Source organism: Cygnus atratus, chromosome 3 (assembly GCF_013377495.2).
Source record: "Cygnus atratus isolate AKBS03 ecotype Queensland, Australia chromosome 3, CAtr_DNAZoo_HiC_assembly, whole genome shotgun sequence".
Taxonomy (NCBI): Eukaryota; Metazoa; Chordata; class Aves; order Anseriformes; family Anatidae; genus Cygnus; species Cygnus atratus.
In genome coordinates this window covers 104,062,362-104,083,165 of record NC_066364.1, presented here as the reverse complement: position 1 = coordinate 104,083,165, position 20,804 = coordinate 104,062,362, and the positions used below count along the sequence as shown (strand labels likewise).

Genomic DNA, 20,804 nt, shown 5'->3' with positions numbered 1-20,804 from the left:
GCTGCGGTGTCCAGCAAAACACATCATTAGAGCTGTAATGAGGGTTTGTTCGACCCCTTTTTGAAGGGGCTGATGAGGTTTGGCATTCAGATGCGTTTATTCCTAGCTCTTGGTTTGCTGCCCTGGGTGAGCTGCTGCATGTGGTAACTCTTGTTTCATGGCTGAGCAGCCCTGTTCTTCTGAGAAGCAGCCATTGCAGGAGCTTTTCATAGAGGCATTGAACTTTAAGGTCTTTCAAATAAGAGACAAGGACAGAACTCATAAAAAGAGCGTCACATGGGTCACGTGGAATTTTTAACATGATTTCCTTTGTCTGTGTTTCTTGCCATGCACAGTCAATGTCTGAGGAAGCAAGTTTACTGATTCAAAAACTCCTCAAACCAGTAACTACAATGGTAAAAGAAAATAGATTTTGAATGTGTAATCTCAAGCGCTAATGATCGGATCATTGTGGTGAAAGAAACGGGAGCACTTCTTGTGAGCTGTACGTCTAGCTCAAGTGGTTTAGATACCAAGAACTTGAAGTGGAGGAGGAGGTGCAATCTGTAGCTCAGGGTTCTGCCTTGTCATTCTCCTACACGCCTGGGGGAACTGCTCAGTTCAACTGGTCAATGACTATCTACTCTGTGAAAACTTCATGCTACAGCTGCATTAGGGTCCTATAAGCTGAAATCCAATGGCAAAAAAAAAAAAATAAAAAAAAAAATCCTGTCATCAGTTTCATTGCATCCTCACAATCAGCCTCCAGCTGTTGAAATATTGGGTACAGCCTCCATCAGCTCCAATCCTGATGGGCTCTGTAGGGTTGTTGGTGTTGGCATTGACATCTTTCACGTAGCGATACTGTGTATTTGTTGCACTGGGAAGCCACCAGAGAAATAGCTTGTTAGTTGGGGCAGACAGTAACGATGGTATTAAATAACCTCTATTTTCATTTACTGGGTGCTAATGAGCCAGAGAAGCTGAACATCCCGGAGGATGTTTCCTTCGGATTAACCCATCAGAATGGCAAGACGTGCAGTTACTGTCTAATGAAACATCACCAGGGCCTGGAGCTGTTCATAGGCAGTTGTGTTCCTTTTCTTTTTTCTTCTTCAGAAAGCCATTTTCTAACCTTTTTTATTTTTTTTTTTTATTATTTTTTTTCCCCACAAAGCACTGAACCATTTGCACTGTTCTCCTCCGGACAGGGAATGGCACCAACTCATTTTGTGCTTCTCTCAGCAGTGGCAGGAGAAGATGAATCCTGCACACCCAACGCTTCCTATAGACTACAGGAAAATTTCTTCCCATTACCATTCCAGTCTCAGTGCGATCTTCTGTCCTTTTTCTTCCCTTAAGAGAAAGGGGTGATCCTACATAGATGTACATTTGGGGTTTTCTATACCATGTAGTTGGCCTGAATTAGGAACTCGGCCCTGAACTGAGGCAATTATACCTTTGGGGTCACGGAGATGCCATAAGTAATAGCCTTCCTAATTATGCTTTGTGGCATACTAGGACAGCCTGGCAGAAGTATAAAACTGAGGCATGGAGAGACCGGCCTTGTGTTAAGTCAGTTGCATTACAGTCAGTGGCAGAGGTAGCCTTCTGTCCTAGCTACAAGATGCACTCATTTCTGGTACTTACTGCTTCCTCTTGAACATTTTAATACCTTAAGCAACAAGGCATGCTCAGCTTCGTTTAGGAGGTGATAATTTTAACCAGCCAAAAGTGCCAGTGGCGTATTTCTTGGATATTTATCCTATGCAACAAGACCAAAGAAATTATGCCTTAATCTCTGTTTTAAGCCCTAGTCCCACTCTCAATGATATCTCTCATTCCTTGTTTTAATGTACATACTCTCAACTAGACCTACATTTGTATTTTAGGGATGTTTAGTGCCTGACTTTCACTGAAAACAGTGGGAATTAGGCTCTAAAAACCCTCTAAGCATTCATGTCTTGACTTTAACCTGTCTCTTTGAATTTATATAGACTAACAAAAAAGGGTTAAAGCCAGAAGTGGGTTAACTGCCTGAGCTAACTCCAGCCTATCTGAAATCACTTGCTTTATTCCAAATGGAGCCTTTGACAACTTTTGAGAAGAGTTAAACCTTTTTGCCAGGGGGTGGAGCTATAGGGCGTTGCTGCAATATGAACATGTTCTACTGTAATTTGCTTGAGGACACCATTTTACCTGATTGTAAGCTTGATTGATAGTAGGGTGCCTAAACTCCTTGCACAGGCATTCTTTGTTATCTGTTTTAAGCTCACAGAACACATTAATAGGTACCTGCTTTTTCTTCTCCTTCTGTAACAGTTTAACTGTATGTAATTGATCCTTCTGGCTGCACTTAGCTACCATGTGATAGTCATTCTTTTTGCAGAGCTTTATAGGTACCTATGAGTGGCTTTTCAAAAGCAATTCACATTTGCATCCTTCTGTTCCCACTGACATTTATAGGAATTTTAGTGTTGACTTACCATACTGACCTCTTATCCTGAAGTATGCTTTGCAAAAAACCCTCTTAGGCCAATACATTAAAAGAAGTCAAGGCTTTGTATGGTGACTGAAGCCTCTGTCAGAAGATGAAAAGAAATATCCAGAGTTTTGAAGTGAAAGCAACCAAATCAGTAAGGTAATAGACCACAGGGGCTGAAGCTGAAAAATGTCATGTTTTTTTAAAGCACTAAACGAGAAGGCTAAGCATAATTCTTTTTTTTTTTTTTTTTTTTTACCCTCGTATATCCTTCAGACCACTTCACTGTCCTAGTAGTCCTGTGGGCTGTGCATTCACTGGTGGGAGCATGGCAGACAGTTTCTGGATAGCTGGCATCCCTAAATATGTCATATTATAGGCTCAGGCTTTCTGAGGTGCCATAAGAGCTATAGATGGCTCAGCAACACTAAAAATGCAGACAATTTAGCTACAATAGCAGTTGTTTCAACTGCTTTTCTCTTTCCCAGCAGGTGGCAGATTTAGAAGTATTTGGCTTGTGGCTTGAATTGTGCTTCAGAATTACTCATGAATGTATCACAAAAGCTTATCTTCCCTTTTCTACAGAAAAAAAATCCTGCGCACTGGTGGAAAGTGACAAAGACAGCTTTCATTTATCAAGCCAGACAGGGGTTACAAACCAGTCTGCAGTATTGATGGCCAGGCACCCCACCTTAAATGCAGGTATGCTTGTATTAAAAAGGGGAACTATTCCACGCCTCATTTTTTTTTTTTTTTGTTCTTGGTTGTTATTGGTGTGTATCAACCTTAACACTACAGTTCCTTGTTATCAGACACGTGCAATATGCTCCTGCTGCAGCAGCAGAGATAAGTTCTGTGGAACCAGCTCCAGTGTGCTGTGCCAGGTCCAACAGCAGTGAGTGCAGTAAGAAACTTGTCTTGGCTGTTGTGCCCATCCAGCCATGGAGACAGCAGCTGCTGGGGTGGAGCTACACTTCCCCTGTTATGCAAGCCAACAGTTTTCCTTCAACATTTGGACTTTCTGGACATATTTCTGTAAAATGTGGAACATGCATAGCTTGATTGGATTTTTATGGTATTTTAACACCACCTGGCGTGAGCAGTTTCTACTACTATGTTCCACCCATGAACCTTGTGGCCAGGGCAATGCCAGGGACCTATTGCTGTCACCTGCATTAGCGGCGTTATTTTTCCATGCAGGCTCCTGATGCTGCAAGGGAACCCACCGGCAGCTGCGTCGGGCCCAGCAACGGGCAGCACAAGTAGCCTCTCATCTTGGCAGAGCCCATCATCACCCCATGGCAACAGAAGATGATTTTGCAGCAGGTAAAGGGCTGCAGCAGATCAGAGACCCCTTTACCTTTAGCACTGCAGCCAGGGCTTGTTGCAATCCTGTTCCTGCAGCCTTTGCCCAGAGGGTGTTTGCCCAGAGCAGAGATGCATGATCCCAGGAATGCTGCTTGGTTCAGGGAGGCAGAGCGTGTACAAAAGCTGCATTCAAAGCACTGATCACTCAGCCCTAGAGGTGCTGGCTCTGCTGGCAAGAGTAATTCTGTAAGAATGAGAGCCTGCATTTTCTCTTGTTCTTTAGGAGTGAGAGCTTGGCCTTGGAGGCTGGGTAATGGGAAAGATACTGGCCAGGATAAAGGACAGGGAAACATGCTGTACGTGACTTTGAATTTTCAGGAATAACTAAGATCAAAATTTTTTTCTGAGCCAGGCCATGTTTCTGTTGGGGTGTGGGAGGGTGCCTCTGCAGTAAGGAAAGCGGGGAATAAACTCCTGTAACAGTGAAACAGAACAAAGGAGAATGTTTGGATAGACAATTTGCATCCTACAGATACAGTAACCAAATAATCCCACTGAATATTGGGAATACCTAGTGCAGAGTCCAAACCTTCTCTTAGGTATAACATTTGGTGATTGTTTGTTTCCTAGTAATTTCTTTGTTGTGGATGGAAATAGAAACAACCAACAAAATTGATTGGGATTTAATGAAAACAAAAGACTTTTGAACCAGTTTTGGAAGCCACCTACTTATTAGATTATTATTATTACTACTACTTGGAGGTATTCAAAAGACATGTAGATGTGGTGTTTAGGGACATGGTTTAGTGTTAGACTTGGCAGTGCTAGGTGAGTTGTTGGACTTGATGATCTTGGAGATCTTTTCCAACTTAAATGATTCTATGATACTATGGTTATTATTAGATGCAAATTAGAATTTCCGAATTCTAGAGACCTATGCAGGTTGTCTACCCCTTGAAAGGACATGAAGAAATTCCATAGTCTTGGATAGGCAACTAGTAAAACACATGTAATTTTGCAGAGCATTCAGCTGTCAAAATGCTGGAATGTAAGTGCCTCACTAGACAGCATGGCATAAAGATACCAAGGCCTTTGAGGTCAGGGCTGTAGGTTAATACTGATGTGTTAGTCCGATACAGAATGTGGATATCTTTTTTTTTTTTTTTCCTACTCCTTTTCAAAAGCTGCAAATTTGTGTCATTTGTACTGTCTTTATTTTAAAGCTAAGTACCATGCCCCAGTTGCTGTCTACTGTGGGAGCATCACAAAAGATAAACCCAGATGCAGAGCTCTGCGAGGTGGAAGCATTGATTCAAACTTGCACCTTTGTGGCAGCAGATGGACCACTGAAGAAGAAGGTGAGGATGGAAGGGGGTTGAATACATGATGGCCTCAGCCCAAGAGAAATCTTGATATCAGGGAGAAATGGTCCTTGAAGGTCAGTCCTCATGTTGGCTCTGTGTCAGAGTAGGCAGCAGACAGAGAGATGCAGATGAACCTGCCCTCCTCCAGCGGTGTGCCTGGCATCACATCTCTTTATCATTAGTACATTATGCTTTATACTTCACCTGCGGTAGCCGAATTGCCCACCATGACAGGGACTGTGGCTTGACTAGTTATTAATTGAGCACTGTAATGAGATATGAGTTCTGTATCTATCCTTGCTATCAGTGTGTGGTCTCACCACAGGTAAATTCCAAGTGCTTTCTCTGCTTGCTCATCAGATCTGATGTTGAGGACAGGATGGTGCTGCAGAAGCACTGATAAGGTTTGCGTGCTTGCTAAGATGTCTTTCTGCTTTGCAGAAATACTGGTAGTACCATGAAGGTCTTTACTGGTAGCATTGACTGAAGCCAAGGCCTGAAATGGAAATCTTTTTCCCCCCCTTATTAGCAGGGCCTTTGGCCTGTCTCTCCTGGCTTGCTAGCTCAATGCTGTTCATAATAATTAAACTGATGCTAGTTTTATGAAAAACAACAAAATGATCTTCTGAATTATTAAAACAACAACAACAAACCTTGAATGCCTTACTCCTTAGGTAGGTTGATTGTAAAACAGTGAGGTTAACTAACTCACTTCCTTTTTTTGTCTGATTTTCAGCTTCTCTTCAGTCTATGTTAACAACCCAGATGAAGAAGCAGCAGCCTTGTTTAGAGGATGGAGATGGGGAACCTCCACAACCAAGGGCCGTCTCTTCCCCGGAGGACAGAGACAGCAAGGCTACTGTGCATGACCTCAGTGCTAGGGCTGGAGGAGTTCTCTCCCATTTTCCTCACCCAGCCTTGACACAGGACCCCCAAGACAGGGAGGTGAGCAGTGCTGCCCTGGAAACTACTCAGATCAAGGACAAGCTGAAGAAGAGAAGGATGTCTGAGGGCTTGTTAACACCACAGAGAGGTAAGACTGGAGCCTGCACACTCTTCTGCAGGAGGCAGGGTCTGTCCCAGGCTAGAGAGTTAGCACACATTCTCAGTGAACAGATACCTGCTGAATATGCCCCCCTGCAATAACCTTCCTTGCTCTGTCCCCTGCGTAGCCCTCCTGTCCCTTGTAGGGGTGTACTGCTGTGGCACAAGGACAGGAGTGGCTGTGTGTATGTGCAGGTGACTTATTCCAAGTAAACACAGGTCTGTAGGCTCCCTGCTGTCTTGATGGGAGCCCAGAGGAGCAGGGTGTTCCTCAGGTGGCTCTGTGGAAATGCATAGGTGTTGTCCACTGGCCTACTTCAAGTGGCTGCCAGCATGAACACTGTGCAGTTATTTACAAATTTCCGATAAATCTTTCAAATGCAATACCTAGTTTCAGATGCTTTGGGCTTGAAGTTCTGCTTCTCTTACACTTTGCATCCACTTTGTAGGTGTGACTGACAGCAGCGACTCCAAGGGGATTACTCTGAAGCCAGCAGTTTCCAGGTCTGCTTCCCAGAGGCTCCTGGCAACCTCCAGGCCCATGCCTCCCATCCAGAATAGACTTCCTTCCCCAGAGCCCAGCTGGACAAGCAACAGGGAGCAGGAGCATGAGGAGAATGGCACAGGATGTGGTGGCAGTGAAGGGAACCACAAGGAATTGATGTCAGAGGTAAAAGGGTGTAAAGTAAAGAAAACAAGCTAAATCATATATGGTGAGTTTTCAGTTGATTCTTGTAGGCAGACCTCTGAGATCTTTTCCCCATGGTGTGAGCCCAGGCTAGCAGCTGAGCCAAGGAAGAACTCAGCTGGATGTTGCATTTTCATCTGTCTTTGCAGTGTGCATATAGCAGGCTTTATGTCTCCAGTGTATATGAATAAGAGAATACTTCTTCAAATAGTTTCTGTGCTCTCTAAGATCTCCTGTTGTGTTTTATGACAAAGAAAAACACCAGCAACCACACAGAGCAACCAAATGCGTTTAATCTGGCCAAGCATATCCTTCCACAGTTAGTAAAATACAAGTATCTGTGAACCATCTGTGCTGTGTACATGGCTGTTACTGTTGCAGACATGCCAGTGTATTGGTGTCTTTTTATACCAGCTCTGTCTGGTCTAGACGGAAAAAAATGTTTGCTGGAGTGGACAATCATGCAAACTGAACTTTGAGGTCCAGGTACAGCCATGTCCTTCTGCACAGTTACTTCTAACAATATTTCTAGAGTTCAGTGGCCCCTGTGCAGCTTCATCGCCTTCCATGGGTCTGCCCAAGGTTAGTTGGTGGGAACTGGCAATTCAGACCAGGGGGAACGGAGTCCAGAGCCCATCCACATGGCTAGTTTTGCAGGAGGGACGGGAGTTGCAGTTGTTTTGATTTTTCCATGATGAGCAGGAGAAGGCAGCTTTTGTAAACAGGAAAACCAACAAAAGGCTAGTGCATTTTATTTCATCCCTGCAGGGTCATATGTATCCCTGACATTAACTTGGTTGGTTTCACTGGAGTTCGAACAGGTCCTGATTTGACTCTGGCTATGAAAAGAATGGTGGGATACTATGGAAAGGTGTGTGTCTGCTCTGCTCCCTCAACTGCCCTTCCTAGTCATGCTGTGGGGAACCTAAAGGGTGGCATTGCCAAGTGAAGTGATTCAGCAGGCAAAGAGACCTTACAGAGAGCAGTGGGGTAGAGAGCTCTGCTGAACCTAATAAACGCCAGTGAACCTGCAGTGATGAATTGTGTGGGAGCTGGAGAACACCAAAGATCTGGAAAGCACATCAGCATCTGGGCCAAAAGACTGATGGGGAACTGTTGAAAGGGCAGCAGTAGAAAAAATTACAGGCTTGAGAAAACCAGACTTTGACAGGGTGCAAAATGACTTTGTGAGGACTTGGCTGGGATTCAGCAATGGCTGGTAGGAGGCTTCGGACAGCGAGGGGATAGTGACCTAAACCCATTCCAATCCCATAGGAAAAGCTAGCAGAGGCAGCAGCATCCCAGAACATCCCATCTGCCAAGCAGATAGATGCCAGGTGGTAGTATGGCTGCTGCCACAGAGGTGAGCAAGGGAAGAGAGCTGTCAACAGTGTGGGACATGGTTCCTCCCTCACCACTTCACTTTCCATTGCCCATTCCAGGCCAAGTGACTCCATCAGCTTGACTTATTTTCCCACCAAGTATTAGGCAAGAGTACTGCTAAACTGCTTGTGGCATCAAGCAGGAAAGCTGCGTGCTCAGGCTGAGCACTGTACTTTCCCATTTCCAGGCTTCCCTGCAGCCCCTGTATTGCAGTGATGAGGAAGGGAAGAAGTCACTGGGGGTGGCTTTGATTCCCCCTATCCCGAGGTCAGCAAGACCATCTGATGGGGATCCTAGCAGTGCTGCAGTGCCTCTCCCAAGCTCTCAGCAGCTGGTTTCCCAAGAGTCCCTGGAGATGAGGTAAGCCAAGGTGACTGCCTCTTGGTATGCTGTTCAACTCACATGTCTCATCTCATGAGATTATTTTCCACAGTCAGCTCTCCAATATGTTTATGCAAACTTCTGTGTATTTACCAGGTTGTGTACCTATGGTGATCCAACATGATGTCAAACCCAACATCATACTCTTAAATTAAGAGTGGGGAGGGGAGGAGGAGGCACGACTTCAGAGGACCTTAAGAGCAGATACTCTGCTGGACTCTGATCCAAATTCACTCCATATTCCTTGTGGTGCCATTTAGGAACTGTATTGCATAGAGCTGAATCCAGTGTCTGGTTTTGTGCATGAACTTTGACTGCAAATATCCGTACCTGCAAGAATATTTTAGGGTGAATATTGGCTATTATATAGCTGCCTACCAAATTCATATGGCACTTTGGTAAATGTTGGTTGTATCTTCTCTGTCTGGATCTTCACTGTGGAATGAGAGCTCAAATAAATCTCTGTTTATAGATGTATAATCCTATAGATGTGTAATATTTACATCCAGTTTTAAGATCAAAGGAGCAAGGTGCTAGATAACAGTTACAGGTCTGTAACTGGAGGAATGATACTTTCTTGGATATGCAAGGGGAAATCTGTCAAAGTTGTCCTAGTTTTAACACTAAATAAGGAGTCACAGAAATACAGTTCCAATTAGAAAACTTCAGCATGGCTTTTAAAATGCAATCTGCTTATACTTATATGCCAGTTGGAAAAAAAAACTTTTCCCTCTTGAGAGAGCAGGAAGGTGTAATACTACTCTGAGGATAAAGCAGTGGTATTGCCACCTGTTACAAGATACTGTCATCAGTTTAAGTCACAACCAGGCAGTTAGGCTTCTGCAAACTGATTTAACATCTCTTGCTGGATCAGAAAGGATATCTGTAAAAGTGAGAGCCACTTAGCTCCAAAAGGGATATTGAAGGCACAAACTGAAGAATCTGACTCTTGTGCTTCAGTTGGAGCTAGAAGTTTCATCTAGAGCTGCGTGACTCTGCAAACTGAAAGTTTAATGGCAGTTAATGAGCTTTGCATATTGCTGGTTTTATGGGATGCATTTCCTTCTTCATCAGGGTGACTTTGCTAAGAAACTTTTCCTTGTTTAAAGCTACACCTTTCCTTTTTTTATCTCCTCATATATTCTTTTCTCTTTAATTTTCTTAAGACCAAGATCAGGCAGCAAAACAGAAGAGAAGACCCTTAAATCTCTGGGTAAGTACAGGGCATGGCTGTCCTAAAATGAACATTGGAATCCTGACCCGTGGGTGGCACTGTGAAAGTCATGTTGAAAACTATTCTGTAACTTTTTGCTATTCCTTGACGTGCTCAGATGGCTAGTCCAGAGCCCTGTCAATGGGAGATGTGTTCTGATGATCCAATGGAAATAACTCTAGTACAGGGTTTGAATGGCAATAGCTGGAGGAGTACCTTGGGGTCCTGGAAATACACAACAGGAAAAGAAAAGGTTCGCCCAACTCTTCCTCCTCATGTTCTTTTCTATGCTCTTTTTTTTTTTTTTTTTAATCCCCCCTGCATACTCTCTAATGGTACAAAGATTAGAGAAAAACAAGGCATTTCACATGAACTGAGAAATGCTCCCACTCATTCCTTCCATACTTGGAGGGGGAAACCTTCACTCAGAACAGTTTCTGATCCTGAACCAAACCCCCTGAGATATGAAGTAGATTCATGAACACTGTGTATTTTTACATTGGGAGAAATAGTGATAGTGAGTCCATGTGCATTTTGCATTTACAGATTAAAATAAAGGTTCCAGCCTATGCAGCAATTGTCTAAACTGAGATTTCCACCCTCTTAAAGCACAAGTCTAAACCAAATGCTGAGTAATGAATTGAGGCTTCCATTTTGCAACTAATTTACCTTAAACTACATATGCTGTGTTTATTATTACAAATACATTCCCCTACTCTATCTGCAAATGTTAGTTCTGCAGATTCAGGCTGGGGTAAGAGTTGCCTTATTTTTTTTTTCCCTTGCATTATGACTAGCAATAAAAAAATCTGCAAGACAAAATAGGGTGTCAGTTGCATCTGTGTTAGCAAATACTTTTAAGTTGAAAACCTCAATGACACCATTGCTATTTCTTTGTCATATGTGAGTTTGTAGTGATGGGAGAGAGAAGAGTTTAACAGATAATTTTGCTGATGCAGAAAAAGGGATGAGATCCACTGGTCTCTCAGCTCAGAGTTAACTCTGCCAAATAAGGAGCATATGCTGTAGCAATGATTACTTGATTGCTGATATGCAGCAGGATGCTGAATGCAACTAGGGAGAAGTATTGCTGAGTAAGTAAGGTGACATTTTTGCTGGATACATTCTGGACTAGAAATGAGCTATACCATTAAACTCTCTCTCTCTCTCATTGACCTAACTATTCAATGGGGAAAAAATCCTGATTTTAAAAGTTTTTTTTTAACTACTTGACTATCACATGATTTTATCATTCATGAAGCCCTGTAAGGAACATTTAGTTTTCTGCATTTTAACAGCTCTGCTAAAGAGCATTTCAGAATGAGCTGCACTGTACTATTCCCTTTAAGAAAACCAGCCCTTAGTGAGTCTGCCCAGAAAATGAGTTGATCTGCTACAATTTATAATGAAACTCATTTGGGAGAATGAATGCAGCTTTGAGAACATGATTCTATTTTTGGTAACGCTCTAGCAATCCTGAGCTTTTCTTCAATGCCCTTTAAAATATTCCAGCAAAGTGGAGGAAACATAGCTACATGCCTTTGTAGAGGTATCAATCAAAAAACAGGAGATATTTTAGAAAATGAGAAAAAGAGGATGCTTACTAAAATCAAAATGGCAACAGATAAGAAACTTTTGGGCAAGGGCAATCTTAATTTCTCTTCTCAGTCCAACACAGCTACTGATGCAGCTGAAAGTCAAGCTGAAGTGCCTCTACACTAATGCACACAGAATGGGAAAAAAGCAGGAGGAGCTGGAAACCACAGTGCTATTACAAAACTGTGACCAGATTGCTATCACAGAAATGTAATGGGACGAGTTCCACAGCTGGAACACTGGAATTGAGGGCTACAAGCTTTTCAGAAGAAATAGGCAGGGAAGGAGGGGTGGTAGTATAGCCCTCTATTTTAAGAAAAGGATAGATTGTGAAGAGATGCCTCTGAGAAACAGCCACACACAGGTTGAGAGCTTGTGGGTAAAAGTTGAGGACCAGTCTAATAAAGGACACCTTGTGGCTGGGGTCTACTACAGGCTGCCTGATTAAGGGGAGCCTGTTGCTGAGGCCTTCCTGTCTCAGCTACAAGAAGCATTGTGCTTGCAAGCTCTCATCCTGATTGGAATATCATCCACCTGGATGTCTGCTGGGAAAGCAGCACTGCAGGCTGTAAGCAATCCAGGGGACTCCTGGAGTGTGTCAAGGAGAACTTCCTTGTCCAGGTGTTAGACAAACCAACCAGAAGAGAAGCATTACTGGACGTGGAGCTCAACAGTGTGAACTCATTAAAGGGGTTAAGACTGGAGGCAGTCTGGGCTGCAGAGACCACTCGTGCCCTGTTTGTTTGAGTTCGTGATCTCAAGGAATATGGGCCTGGCTGGCAAAGAGCAAAGTCAGGACCCTGAACTTTAGAAGAGTGAAATTCCAGCTATTTAAAGGTCTAGTGGATGAGATCCCCTGGGACACTGTCCTTAGGAACAGAGAAACTGATCAGAGCCAGCAACTCTTTGAGGATGCTTTTCTTAGAGTACAAGAGCTCTCTATCCCCATGTGTAAGAAATCAAGCAGGGAAAGGCAGGAAACTGGCATGGCTGAGCAAGGACCTGCTGGTCAAACTGAGATGTAAGAAGGAAATGCACAGACAGTGGAAGCAGGGACATGTGGCCTGGGAAGAGTACAGGGATGCTGTCAACGTGTAGGGATGAGATCAGGAAAGCCAAGGCACGGATAGAACTGAGCTTGGCAAAGGATGCAAAAAAATAACAGGAAGGAATTCTATAGATACGTTGGTCAGAAAAGAAAGGTCAAGGAGAATGCACCCCCTCTGGTGGATGAGAAGGGAGAACTGGTAACAACAGTCATGGAGAAGTCTGAAGTACTCAACAAGTTCTCTGTCTCAGACTTCACTGCCAGTCAGGCTTCCCATGTCTCCTGAGTCCCTGAACCTCTAGGCTGTGGCTGAGGAGGCAAAGTCCTTTCCACTGTAAGCAAAGAGCAGGTTTGAGACCACCTGATGACACTGAACAGGTACAAGTCTATGGGGCTTGATGCCGTGCATCTCTGGATCCTGAGGGAGCTGGCTACTGTAGCTGAAAATCCACCTTCCATCATATTTGAAAAGTCCTGACAGTCAGGTGAAGTCCCTGGTGACTGGAAAAAGGGAAATAGCACTCCAGTTTTTAAGAAGGGTAGAAGGGAAGACTTGGTGAACTACAGACTAGCGAGCCTCACCTCTGTGCCTGGAAAGATCATGGAACAGATCTGGCAATCCTGTACATGAGTACAGGCTGGGAGAAGAACTCATTGAGAGCAGCCCTGCAGAGAAGGACTTGGGGGCTCTGATGGACAAAAAGCTTTACATGAACCAGCAGTGAGCACTTGCAGCCCCGAAGGCCAACTGCGTCCTGGGCTGCATCAAAAGAGACATGACCAGTAGGGCAAGGGAGGCGATTGTCCCCCTCTACTCTGCCCTCATGAGGCCCCACCTGGAGTACTGCATCCAGGTCTGGGGTTGCCAGCACAAGAAAGATGTGGACCCATTAGGGTCATTCAATACTTAAAGGGGACTTATAAAAAAGACGGAGAGCAACATTTTGCTAGGTCAGATAATGATAGGATAAGAGGGAATTGTTTTAAACTAAATAAGGGAAGATTTAGATTAGATATTAGGAGGAAATTCTTCACTCAGAGGGTGGTGAGGCACTGGAACAGGTTGTCCAGAGATGTTATGGCTTCCCTGTCCCTGGAAGTGTTCAAGATCAGGCTGGATTCAAGACCCTGGGCAACCTGATCTAGTGGGTGGCATCTCTGCCTATGGTAGGGGAGTTGGAGCTGGATGATCTTTAAGGTCCCTTCCAACCCAAGCCATGTTATGATTCTACTTACCAGGAGCTGAGGACTGAGGCCTTTATTATTCAGTAGACCTGAGTTTGATGGCAAACCAAGAAATGTCATTGCTGCTGCCAGAGCAATATTGTATTACTCCATGCATCTAGAGCGGCCATGTGTTATTTGCCATTCTCATACACAATGTATTCATATCTCATCAGAACTCTGGACACTGGAACCCATCTTGCCTATTCCCCATCATCACGTTGCCTGTAGTGTGAAGTCTGCTGGACATTTGTATGAACCTGTACCCACATTAACAGGTCTGCCTCTCAGCCAGGCCAAGGGGATGGATCATCTCATGAGTCCTCGCCTTCTGAGGGATGATGACTGGAAAGACAGCAATGGAAGGGTAAGGACTATGGGTAGGGGTGAGCAGGCTTCTTTTTCAGTGACCGGTCAGTGATTGCTTCAGTGACAAGATGTCACTGAATATCATAATCTTTCTCTGTTGTGGAAGGGGGAATCCATTTTCACTGTTGCAGAAGACACTGGGAGATGATGCTAAGGCTAAGTCAGAAGCATTCTTTATTTATGAAGGACAATTTAGGGCAGACCCGAATGGCCAAGTAAGTCATGAATCAGTGAACATGTGTGAAGTGTATGCTTGGAAGCAGAAATTATAATGTTGTGTGTAAGCAAGGCTGCAAAACAAAACAGGAGAGTAGCTTTTCCTTGGTATCATTGCTGCATCTCACAGCTGTCTTATTCTCCGTTTTCTAATATGTTAAGACTAGTGTTTCTTAAGCTTTTTTTCCTCATGACTCCTCTTTTGGACTCATCCATTCTTAAGGAGCAACTGAGTTCTTCAGAAACAGAGAAGGGAGAAACAGCTGCAATTACTGGCTGTGAGCATGAAGAAGTGACAAACTACCTCTTATTGCTGCTTATTGCAGATGGCTTATACTGCCCTGCCATGGCCTGTAGGAATTGAACTGTCTGTTCTCTTTGAGCACTGATACGGCCCTCTTGCTTTGAGCAGGTCTTCATGACATAGCTTGAGAAATGGTATTTTGGACCAGTGGAAGGATATGGAAATGGAGCATTATACACTGTTGGGTATAATTGTATGCTGAGATGAGGAAAATGAGGAATCGTCTTGAAGCTATTGGGATGTTTGTGGAACTGCATTAAAGACCGTGACACTCCACCACTGTATTCCTGATGAGGTGTCACGTATGTTCTTCATGTCCCTTGATGTATTTCTATTATAACCAGATCCATGTTACCATATCCAAGTCAGCTCAGGAGAAAATGCGCCAGAAGCGAATGAGAGAGATGGAGCTTTTGCGAAGAGAGATGGAGAAAGAGAGAGAGAAGTTGCAGCTCTCCACATGTAGCAGTGACCCTGGGATTACGGCCGAAGAAGGTAAGTGGTTGGTATAATTGTGAGCCTGTTTTCACTTTTCTGTGTTTACATTGTTTTGTAAATGTATATGGAATCAAACTGGAAGGCTGTTACGCTTGCATCTGAGTGGAATTTATTTCTATTTTCCAAAGAAAATTACAAAGGCATGGAGTTTCTTGCCTGCAGCCCCTAGTGAGTCAGTCACAGAACACAAATAACACCCCTCCCCCTGCCTTCTCTTACCATGTTTTGCAGACTGGATAATTCTTGCAAATAACATTTGGGATTTGGCCTCTCTCTAATTGAGAGTAGGTTATAGGAAAGGTGAATTGGTAAGTCCAAAAAATGCTTTTTAACTAAGCTGCAACCTGGAAGAACAGAAATTAAATTATTTCCAATTAAAAGATAAAAGAATATCTTTCTCGCTTGATGGAAATGATTATCCTGCCCCCACCATTCCCTGCTGAGGAGCTTGCATTGCTGAGCCATGCTGGAGCCCTTAGCAAGCACTCACATTTTACCCACATGACTTCACAGCTTTACTGACTTAATTGCAGCTGACAGGCTCTGATTGTCCTGCAGCATGCACTACCACAAGTACTGCAGCAGCAAACTGAAGAAGTCAGCACTCAACCCAAGGGTATCAGACAAGGTTATCTGCTCTTTTTCTTGTTATTATTTTGAGAAATGGTGGTATGGAGTGCTGAGGTGGGAGCCCCAGAAATGTAGCTTCCCTATCCAGTCTCTGAAACAGGAAAACAAAGGAAAGACAGTGCTGAGTTTTCCTCATTTCTTTGGGAAAACATCACTGCATTCTTTGATTAGTCCTGGGTTAGCATGTAAATGTTATGCTTGGAGTTGTTTAAAACAACAGATGATGTTACACAACTCCAGCAAAATTTCTAGATGTTTTTAAGCCTGTAGTCACCCTGTCCAGCATTCTACTTACAAGGTGCTTTTCTGTCTCTGCAGGCTTTGGCCTACTACACATCAATGGGACAGTTCCCATTTCCTGTAGCACAAGCAATGCGTGCAGATCGAGCATTGGAACCACCCTGAGGAAGCGGGTCAACAGACCTTCCTTGCCCAGCATCCCCGTTATCAGCCAGGACAGTGGCTTCCTGCGCCATTCCTCAGGTGAGCCCGCTCTGCTGCAGCCCCCTGTGCCAGCTCTTCCCTCCCACAAAGAACACAAACTGCTCCTTCCCCAAACACAGATGGGAGCTCAGGTCCAGATCCTGTCCTGTCCAGGACCGAGAGCAAGCCCACTTGGAAGCTGCTCCAGCTTGATGATACTGGAGCAGTTGGTCCTTACAGATCCACTGGGAAGTTTAACTAAATAAAGCAGCGGTAAAGTAAAGTGGTAAGCTTGTACTGATTGTCTAAAATATAACACTGGTTCTGGGTCAGGACAGTATCTTAAACAGGGAGGCAGCTGTAACTGTAGGGCTGAGCTCTGATGCAATCTGGCAGGGTGTGCCCACTGGGTAGCACTGTGACCAAGTAGCCACTCACTCTTCTGGCCCTCTGTGCTTCTACTTGGCTCTCCAGCCAGATTTTCTGCTATTGCAGCAGGGGTTGCCACTGCATGGAAATTAGCAACTTGGTGCAATTGTGCTATTTCACCTAAAAATGCTTAAAGGCTTCTAGCATCCTACCACATGCAACACGAACTGGGCATGAACAGCGCCTCTTCTGTCAACTTGCCCAAATAACTGTGGCTGTGTGTAGCAGGTGACATACAGGAGAGGCTACCTGGGGCTCCCAGGCTGCTTGCTACCTGCAATAAATATACAGCAGATGGCGAACACATGGAGATTGTCATTACTACTTTGTGGGTAGCCTGCGTTGTATTATGGTTATGAGTTAAGAAAAAGGGAGCTAGGAATGAATCTGACTAGGAATGAATCTAGCTAGGATCTGACTCTCCATTCATATTGAATGTATATATGTAGATCTATGTATTCATACAGTAACGTCGCTAATATCAGTAAGATCCAAATTTAGGCCCATTTGAGCATTTTTGTAAAAAGTGCTGCTGATCTTACAGTTCTTCCATCCTCCATATTTTGTAGAACATACAAGGTAATTTAAAAACTTTATAAAGTCCATATCAGTTCATCTAGACTCTGTGCAATATTTATACTCAACACTTTCAGACAATTCAGGTGTTTTCATCTAGACTTTACAAAATGAGCTTTTGAGTGAAAGATATGAAAATTTTGAAATAGTTTTTATAACAAATGCATTTGTCATCTAGATTTTCTTATACCTTGCATATTTATCATCAAGAGAGCGTGTTTGCCAACAATTTGCGTTTATATTTACATATTTTTATTCTCAATTCACATTTGGAAGGCTTTTTGTCATGAGTATCTAGACTGGAAATCGCATTTTTTCCATAAGAGAAAGCTTAGGCATTGCACAGTTTGCAAACAAGTACATTTGATGACAAATTTCACCTCAGCATCTTTGAAATACAGCCAGTGGGTACCACTGAAATAGGAAATACTCATAACAAACCCCATAAACTGCTACATTCCCAAAAGTATGTTAAACTGTATATACACTCAGCTGTCAGCTGTCTAGAATACTTGAAATAAATGGAACCTGAGGCACTGCCAGATTTAGAGAGTAAGGTACTGTGAGATACCACAGTTCCCCAGTGTTTGCTCCTTAGGGATTTGCCTGAGCAAAATCCTACAGGAGCTTACCCTTAGTGTTGCAAGTCCTGCTGGGTGGTGCTGGCTCCCACTGAGAGTGAGCACCACAGCATTATAAATCTGCAAGCTGGCTGTGGTACCTGTAAGGATTTGGGAGCTGGCTGCATGTGTGCAAATTTCAGGTTTACAGAAGGAGCTAGAGCCCAGCGTGGGGTGGCCCAGCGTGGGGAAAGCAATGAGCCAGACAGCAGAGAAGTCTCTGAAGGCAACGCCAGCTTGTGCTCATATGTAATCTTAGCTAGGAGCTTGGTTTGCAGTCTTCACTGTGCCTGTGGTGCTGTGCCCTGCCCAAGGGTGTGCACTGCCTGTGTCTGACCCTCTCCCTACAGCAAACTCACTGCCAGCCATTGCTCTGCGCTCCTTGGAGTGGGGAGAGGAGCCCGAGTGTGGGGACGCCTGGGAAACCAGACCCTTCTCTCACCCAGAGCAGGGGCTGCTCGATGCGCTCACATGGCTCAGCAGCAATGACTGGTAAGAAACCTCTCTCTTCTCTCCTTTTCTCCCTCTCAGTTCAAAGGTAAATTAGAAACAGTTTCTTCTAGCATCTCTGGGCCTAGGCAGCCCAGATATCCAAAGAGAACTCATGAAACCACTACAAAGTAATCATGGGGCAGTAATATGGTGTACTCCTCTCATTTGACCTGGTCTGTAGCAGTGCTACAGCCACAACAGGTCCATGCTGTCTTCTAGCTTTGCCTTCTATTCCACGTAGCTGCAAATGAAAGCTTAGGGGAAGAGAGGTTGCTGAACAAGATAATTTGCCTGCTGAAGGCATGAGCAGTCTTGAGTTTAGAGATTTGGGTGCCTCAGGATACTGACTGAGGTGAGACTGCATAAGGAGTTATCTCTGGTCCTGCTGCTGGCAGCAGCAGCAGCAGATGGGGCCTTCCTTTGACCCAGCAGTGCCTACGGGGAGTTCCTATTTCTGAAAAACAGACTGAGAAGTAGTGCAGAGTTGCTTGGCCCCTCATTTCTCCTGAGGGGCTCATGGCAGAAGAAAAGGAAAAAGAAAAAAAATCCTTTAGGAATCTTGCACTTTTAGAAATAAACTTTCCCCCTTGCTGTTTAATATGGGCCAAATGTGTTTTGTTGATAATCATAATTTATCTTGAAATTAGATGAAGACAGGAGGAGACTATGAATTTCAGGTGATATCGGGCATCTTTCTGATTTGTGGGTCTGTGTACACTCACCACGGCTCTGTTCACACCAGGATAACCATGAATAATCTTTTCAATTTTTAAAGCAACCTCCTTGCATGGTTGCTTTGCTTTGCCTCCCCCCTTCTCTGCCACATCGCACAGGTGCTCTGTAAGGTGCAGAGAGCTGCTGCAGGTGTGGTGAGACCAGGTTACACTCAGAGACTTCGGTGGGGATGGGTTCCCCATCCTGCCCTACAGCCCTCTGTGCCCCCTGGGAGGAGGCTGTTGTAGTGAACCAGTGACTCCACCATGTGCCTTCATCCAGCTCAGGTCCTTCACACAGAAAGTTATGACAGATTTTTTGAATAAAATGTTGCTGCTTTGGGTGTTACTTTAAGCAGGGATTTTCTGGGAAATCCATCGTTTTGGCCGTTCTTGCCCAGCTGTGGAAACTTTTAGGATGTACTGCTTTTTTTTTTTTTTTTTTTCTGCCCCCCCCCCCCCCCCCCCCCCTTTTCTCCTGACTGCGTTGCAGGGTACAAACTCAATTACGGAGTGGCAGTGCAGACTCTTACACCTGAACTGCCCTCTGTGGATGGGAGGGGGAGGAAATGCCCTCAGTAACCGCCAGATGGGACTGTATTGCAGGGCCAGGGTCCAGGGAGGGTGCAAGATACAGAAACATGTCACAGCCTCCAGGTTTCTGGGAAGCAGTGGCACAGGGACTTCGTGTGCCAGGGCTTTCAGGGATGCTGTCTCGTTTAATAGCCAGAAGTTAACCCATCCACTCTGAAACCATCTATTTGCCTTTTAGATTTATGTATGCTTTTCACCGCCACAGCATCCAGTGGCAGCAAGTTCCATGATTTAGTTTAGTGCCATATAAGAAACACCTCCCTTTGTTTGAGCTGACACCCCGGTAATTTCAGGGGGTGCTGCCTTCTTTTTGGGTGGTGAGAAAAATCAATCATTTTTGGTAATTGCCTTTCAGGCAGCTAAAGGGGAAAGGACTCTTCAGCATCAGACGCCTGGCTATCTGCCACTCAGAAATCCTTCTTGGTAGACTTCATGATGTTACCTTGGCAGTTACCAAAGAGGTAGGAATGTTGTTTTTAACTATGTCCCACATACATTGTGCATGGGGCATAGAGTAGATATGTACTTGTTCATTTACATGTGTGCTCAGTGTCTGCCTTCATTACTATTTTTAGATGGCATTCCTCTAATAACTATGTCACCTATCTGTGTGATCTGTCTGTATATATAGCTACATTTGCTGGTATGTAGGGTATCTGTGTCTCTCATCTTTGAGCTAGGAGTCATTATAATGCAATATACAAATGCAGAAAGTGAGGAACTCATCAGGTGATTTGCCACAAACCAAATCTCTGCCCAAGCTGTAATTAAATGCTGCAGCTTTTGCCTCTCAGCTTCCTCCTTCTTCCTCTTTTTCAGCATCTTGGTGATTGACTACAGGTATTTATTTTCCTGTGTTGCCTGATGATCTCTTCTTCTTCCTTTCTGTCTGCCTTTTGGTAATTTGCCCTTCCCATTGATCCATTACCTCCATGTGCTGGTTGAATTTTGCATTGCAGCCACAGGACGCCTGGAGCATCCCAGCTGTGTGTGTGTGCTGGGCAGTTGAACACAGGATTGCTGTCTTATCATCAAGTTCACAGAAAAGTCCCAACCTAAGCTCCTTGGAAATGTTTGTGACAGAATTTCCAACTCAGCATTTGTTTGTGGCCTTGTACTCTGTACTCTCGTACATGACTGCCAAATATATTAAATTTTCCTTTGCTTGCACAATGCAGTAAGACTTAGCTCCTTTCCATTAAAGTCCTTGTCTTCTAGCCAGTACCTAAT

General features: G+C 44.2%; 1 protein-coding gene across 1 annotated transcript in view; it reads left to right on the top strand.

Moving 5' to 3' along the window:
* The first annotated feature begins 3,759 nt into the window (after nucleotides 1–3,759).
* Nucleotides 3,760–20,804, top strand: part of TOGARAM2 (TOG array regulator of axonemal microtubules 2) — a 33,009-nt gene continuing 15,964 nt past the window's right edge. Inside the window, exons 1-11 of the mRNA XM_035558701.1 lie at nucleotides 3,760–3,787; nucleotides 4,993–5,143; nucleotides 5,955–6,166; nucleotides 6,627–6,847; nucleotides 8,436–8,608; nucleotides 9,796–9,842; nucleotides 13,887–14,077; nucleotides 14,944–15,094; nucleotides 16,046–16,210; nucleotides 18,126–18,267; nucleotides 19,930–20,035. Coding sequence (XP_035414594.1) covers nucleotides 3,760–3,787; nucleotides 4,993–5,143; nucleotides 5,955–6,166; nucleotides 6,627–6,847; nucleotides 8,436–8,608; nucleotides 9,796–9,842; nucleotides 13,887–14,077; nucleotides 14,944–15,094; nucleotides 16,046–16,210; nucleotides 18,126–18,267; nucleotides 19,930–20,035 — 1,587 coding nt within the window. The remainder of the gene's footprint in view (nucleotides 3,788–4,992; nucleotides 5,144–5,954; nucleotides 6,167–6,626; nucleotides 6,848–8,435; nucleotides 8,609–9,795; nucleotides 9,843–13,886; nucleotides 14,078–14,943; nucleotides 15,095–16,045; nucleotides 16,211–18,125; nucleotides 18,268–19,929; nucleotides 20,036–20,804) is intronic.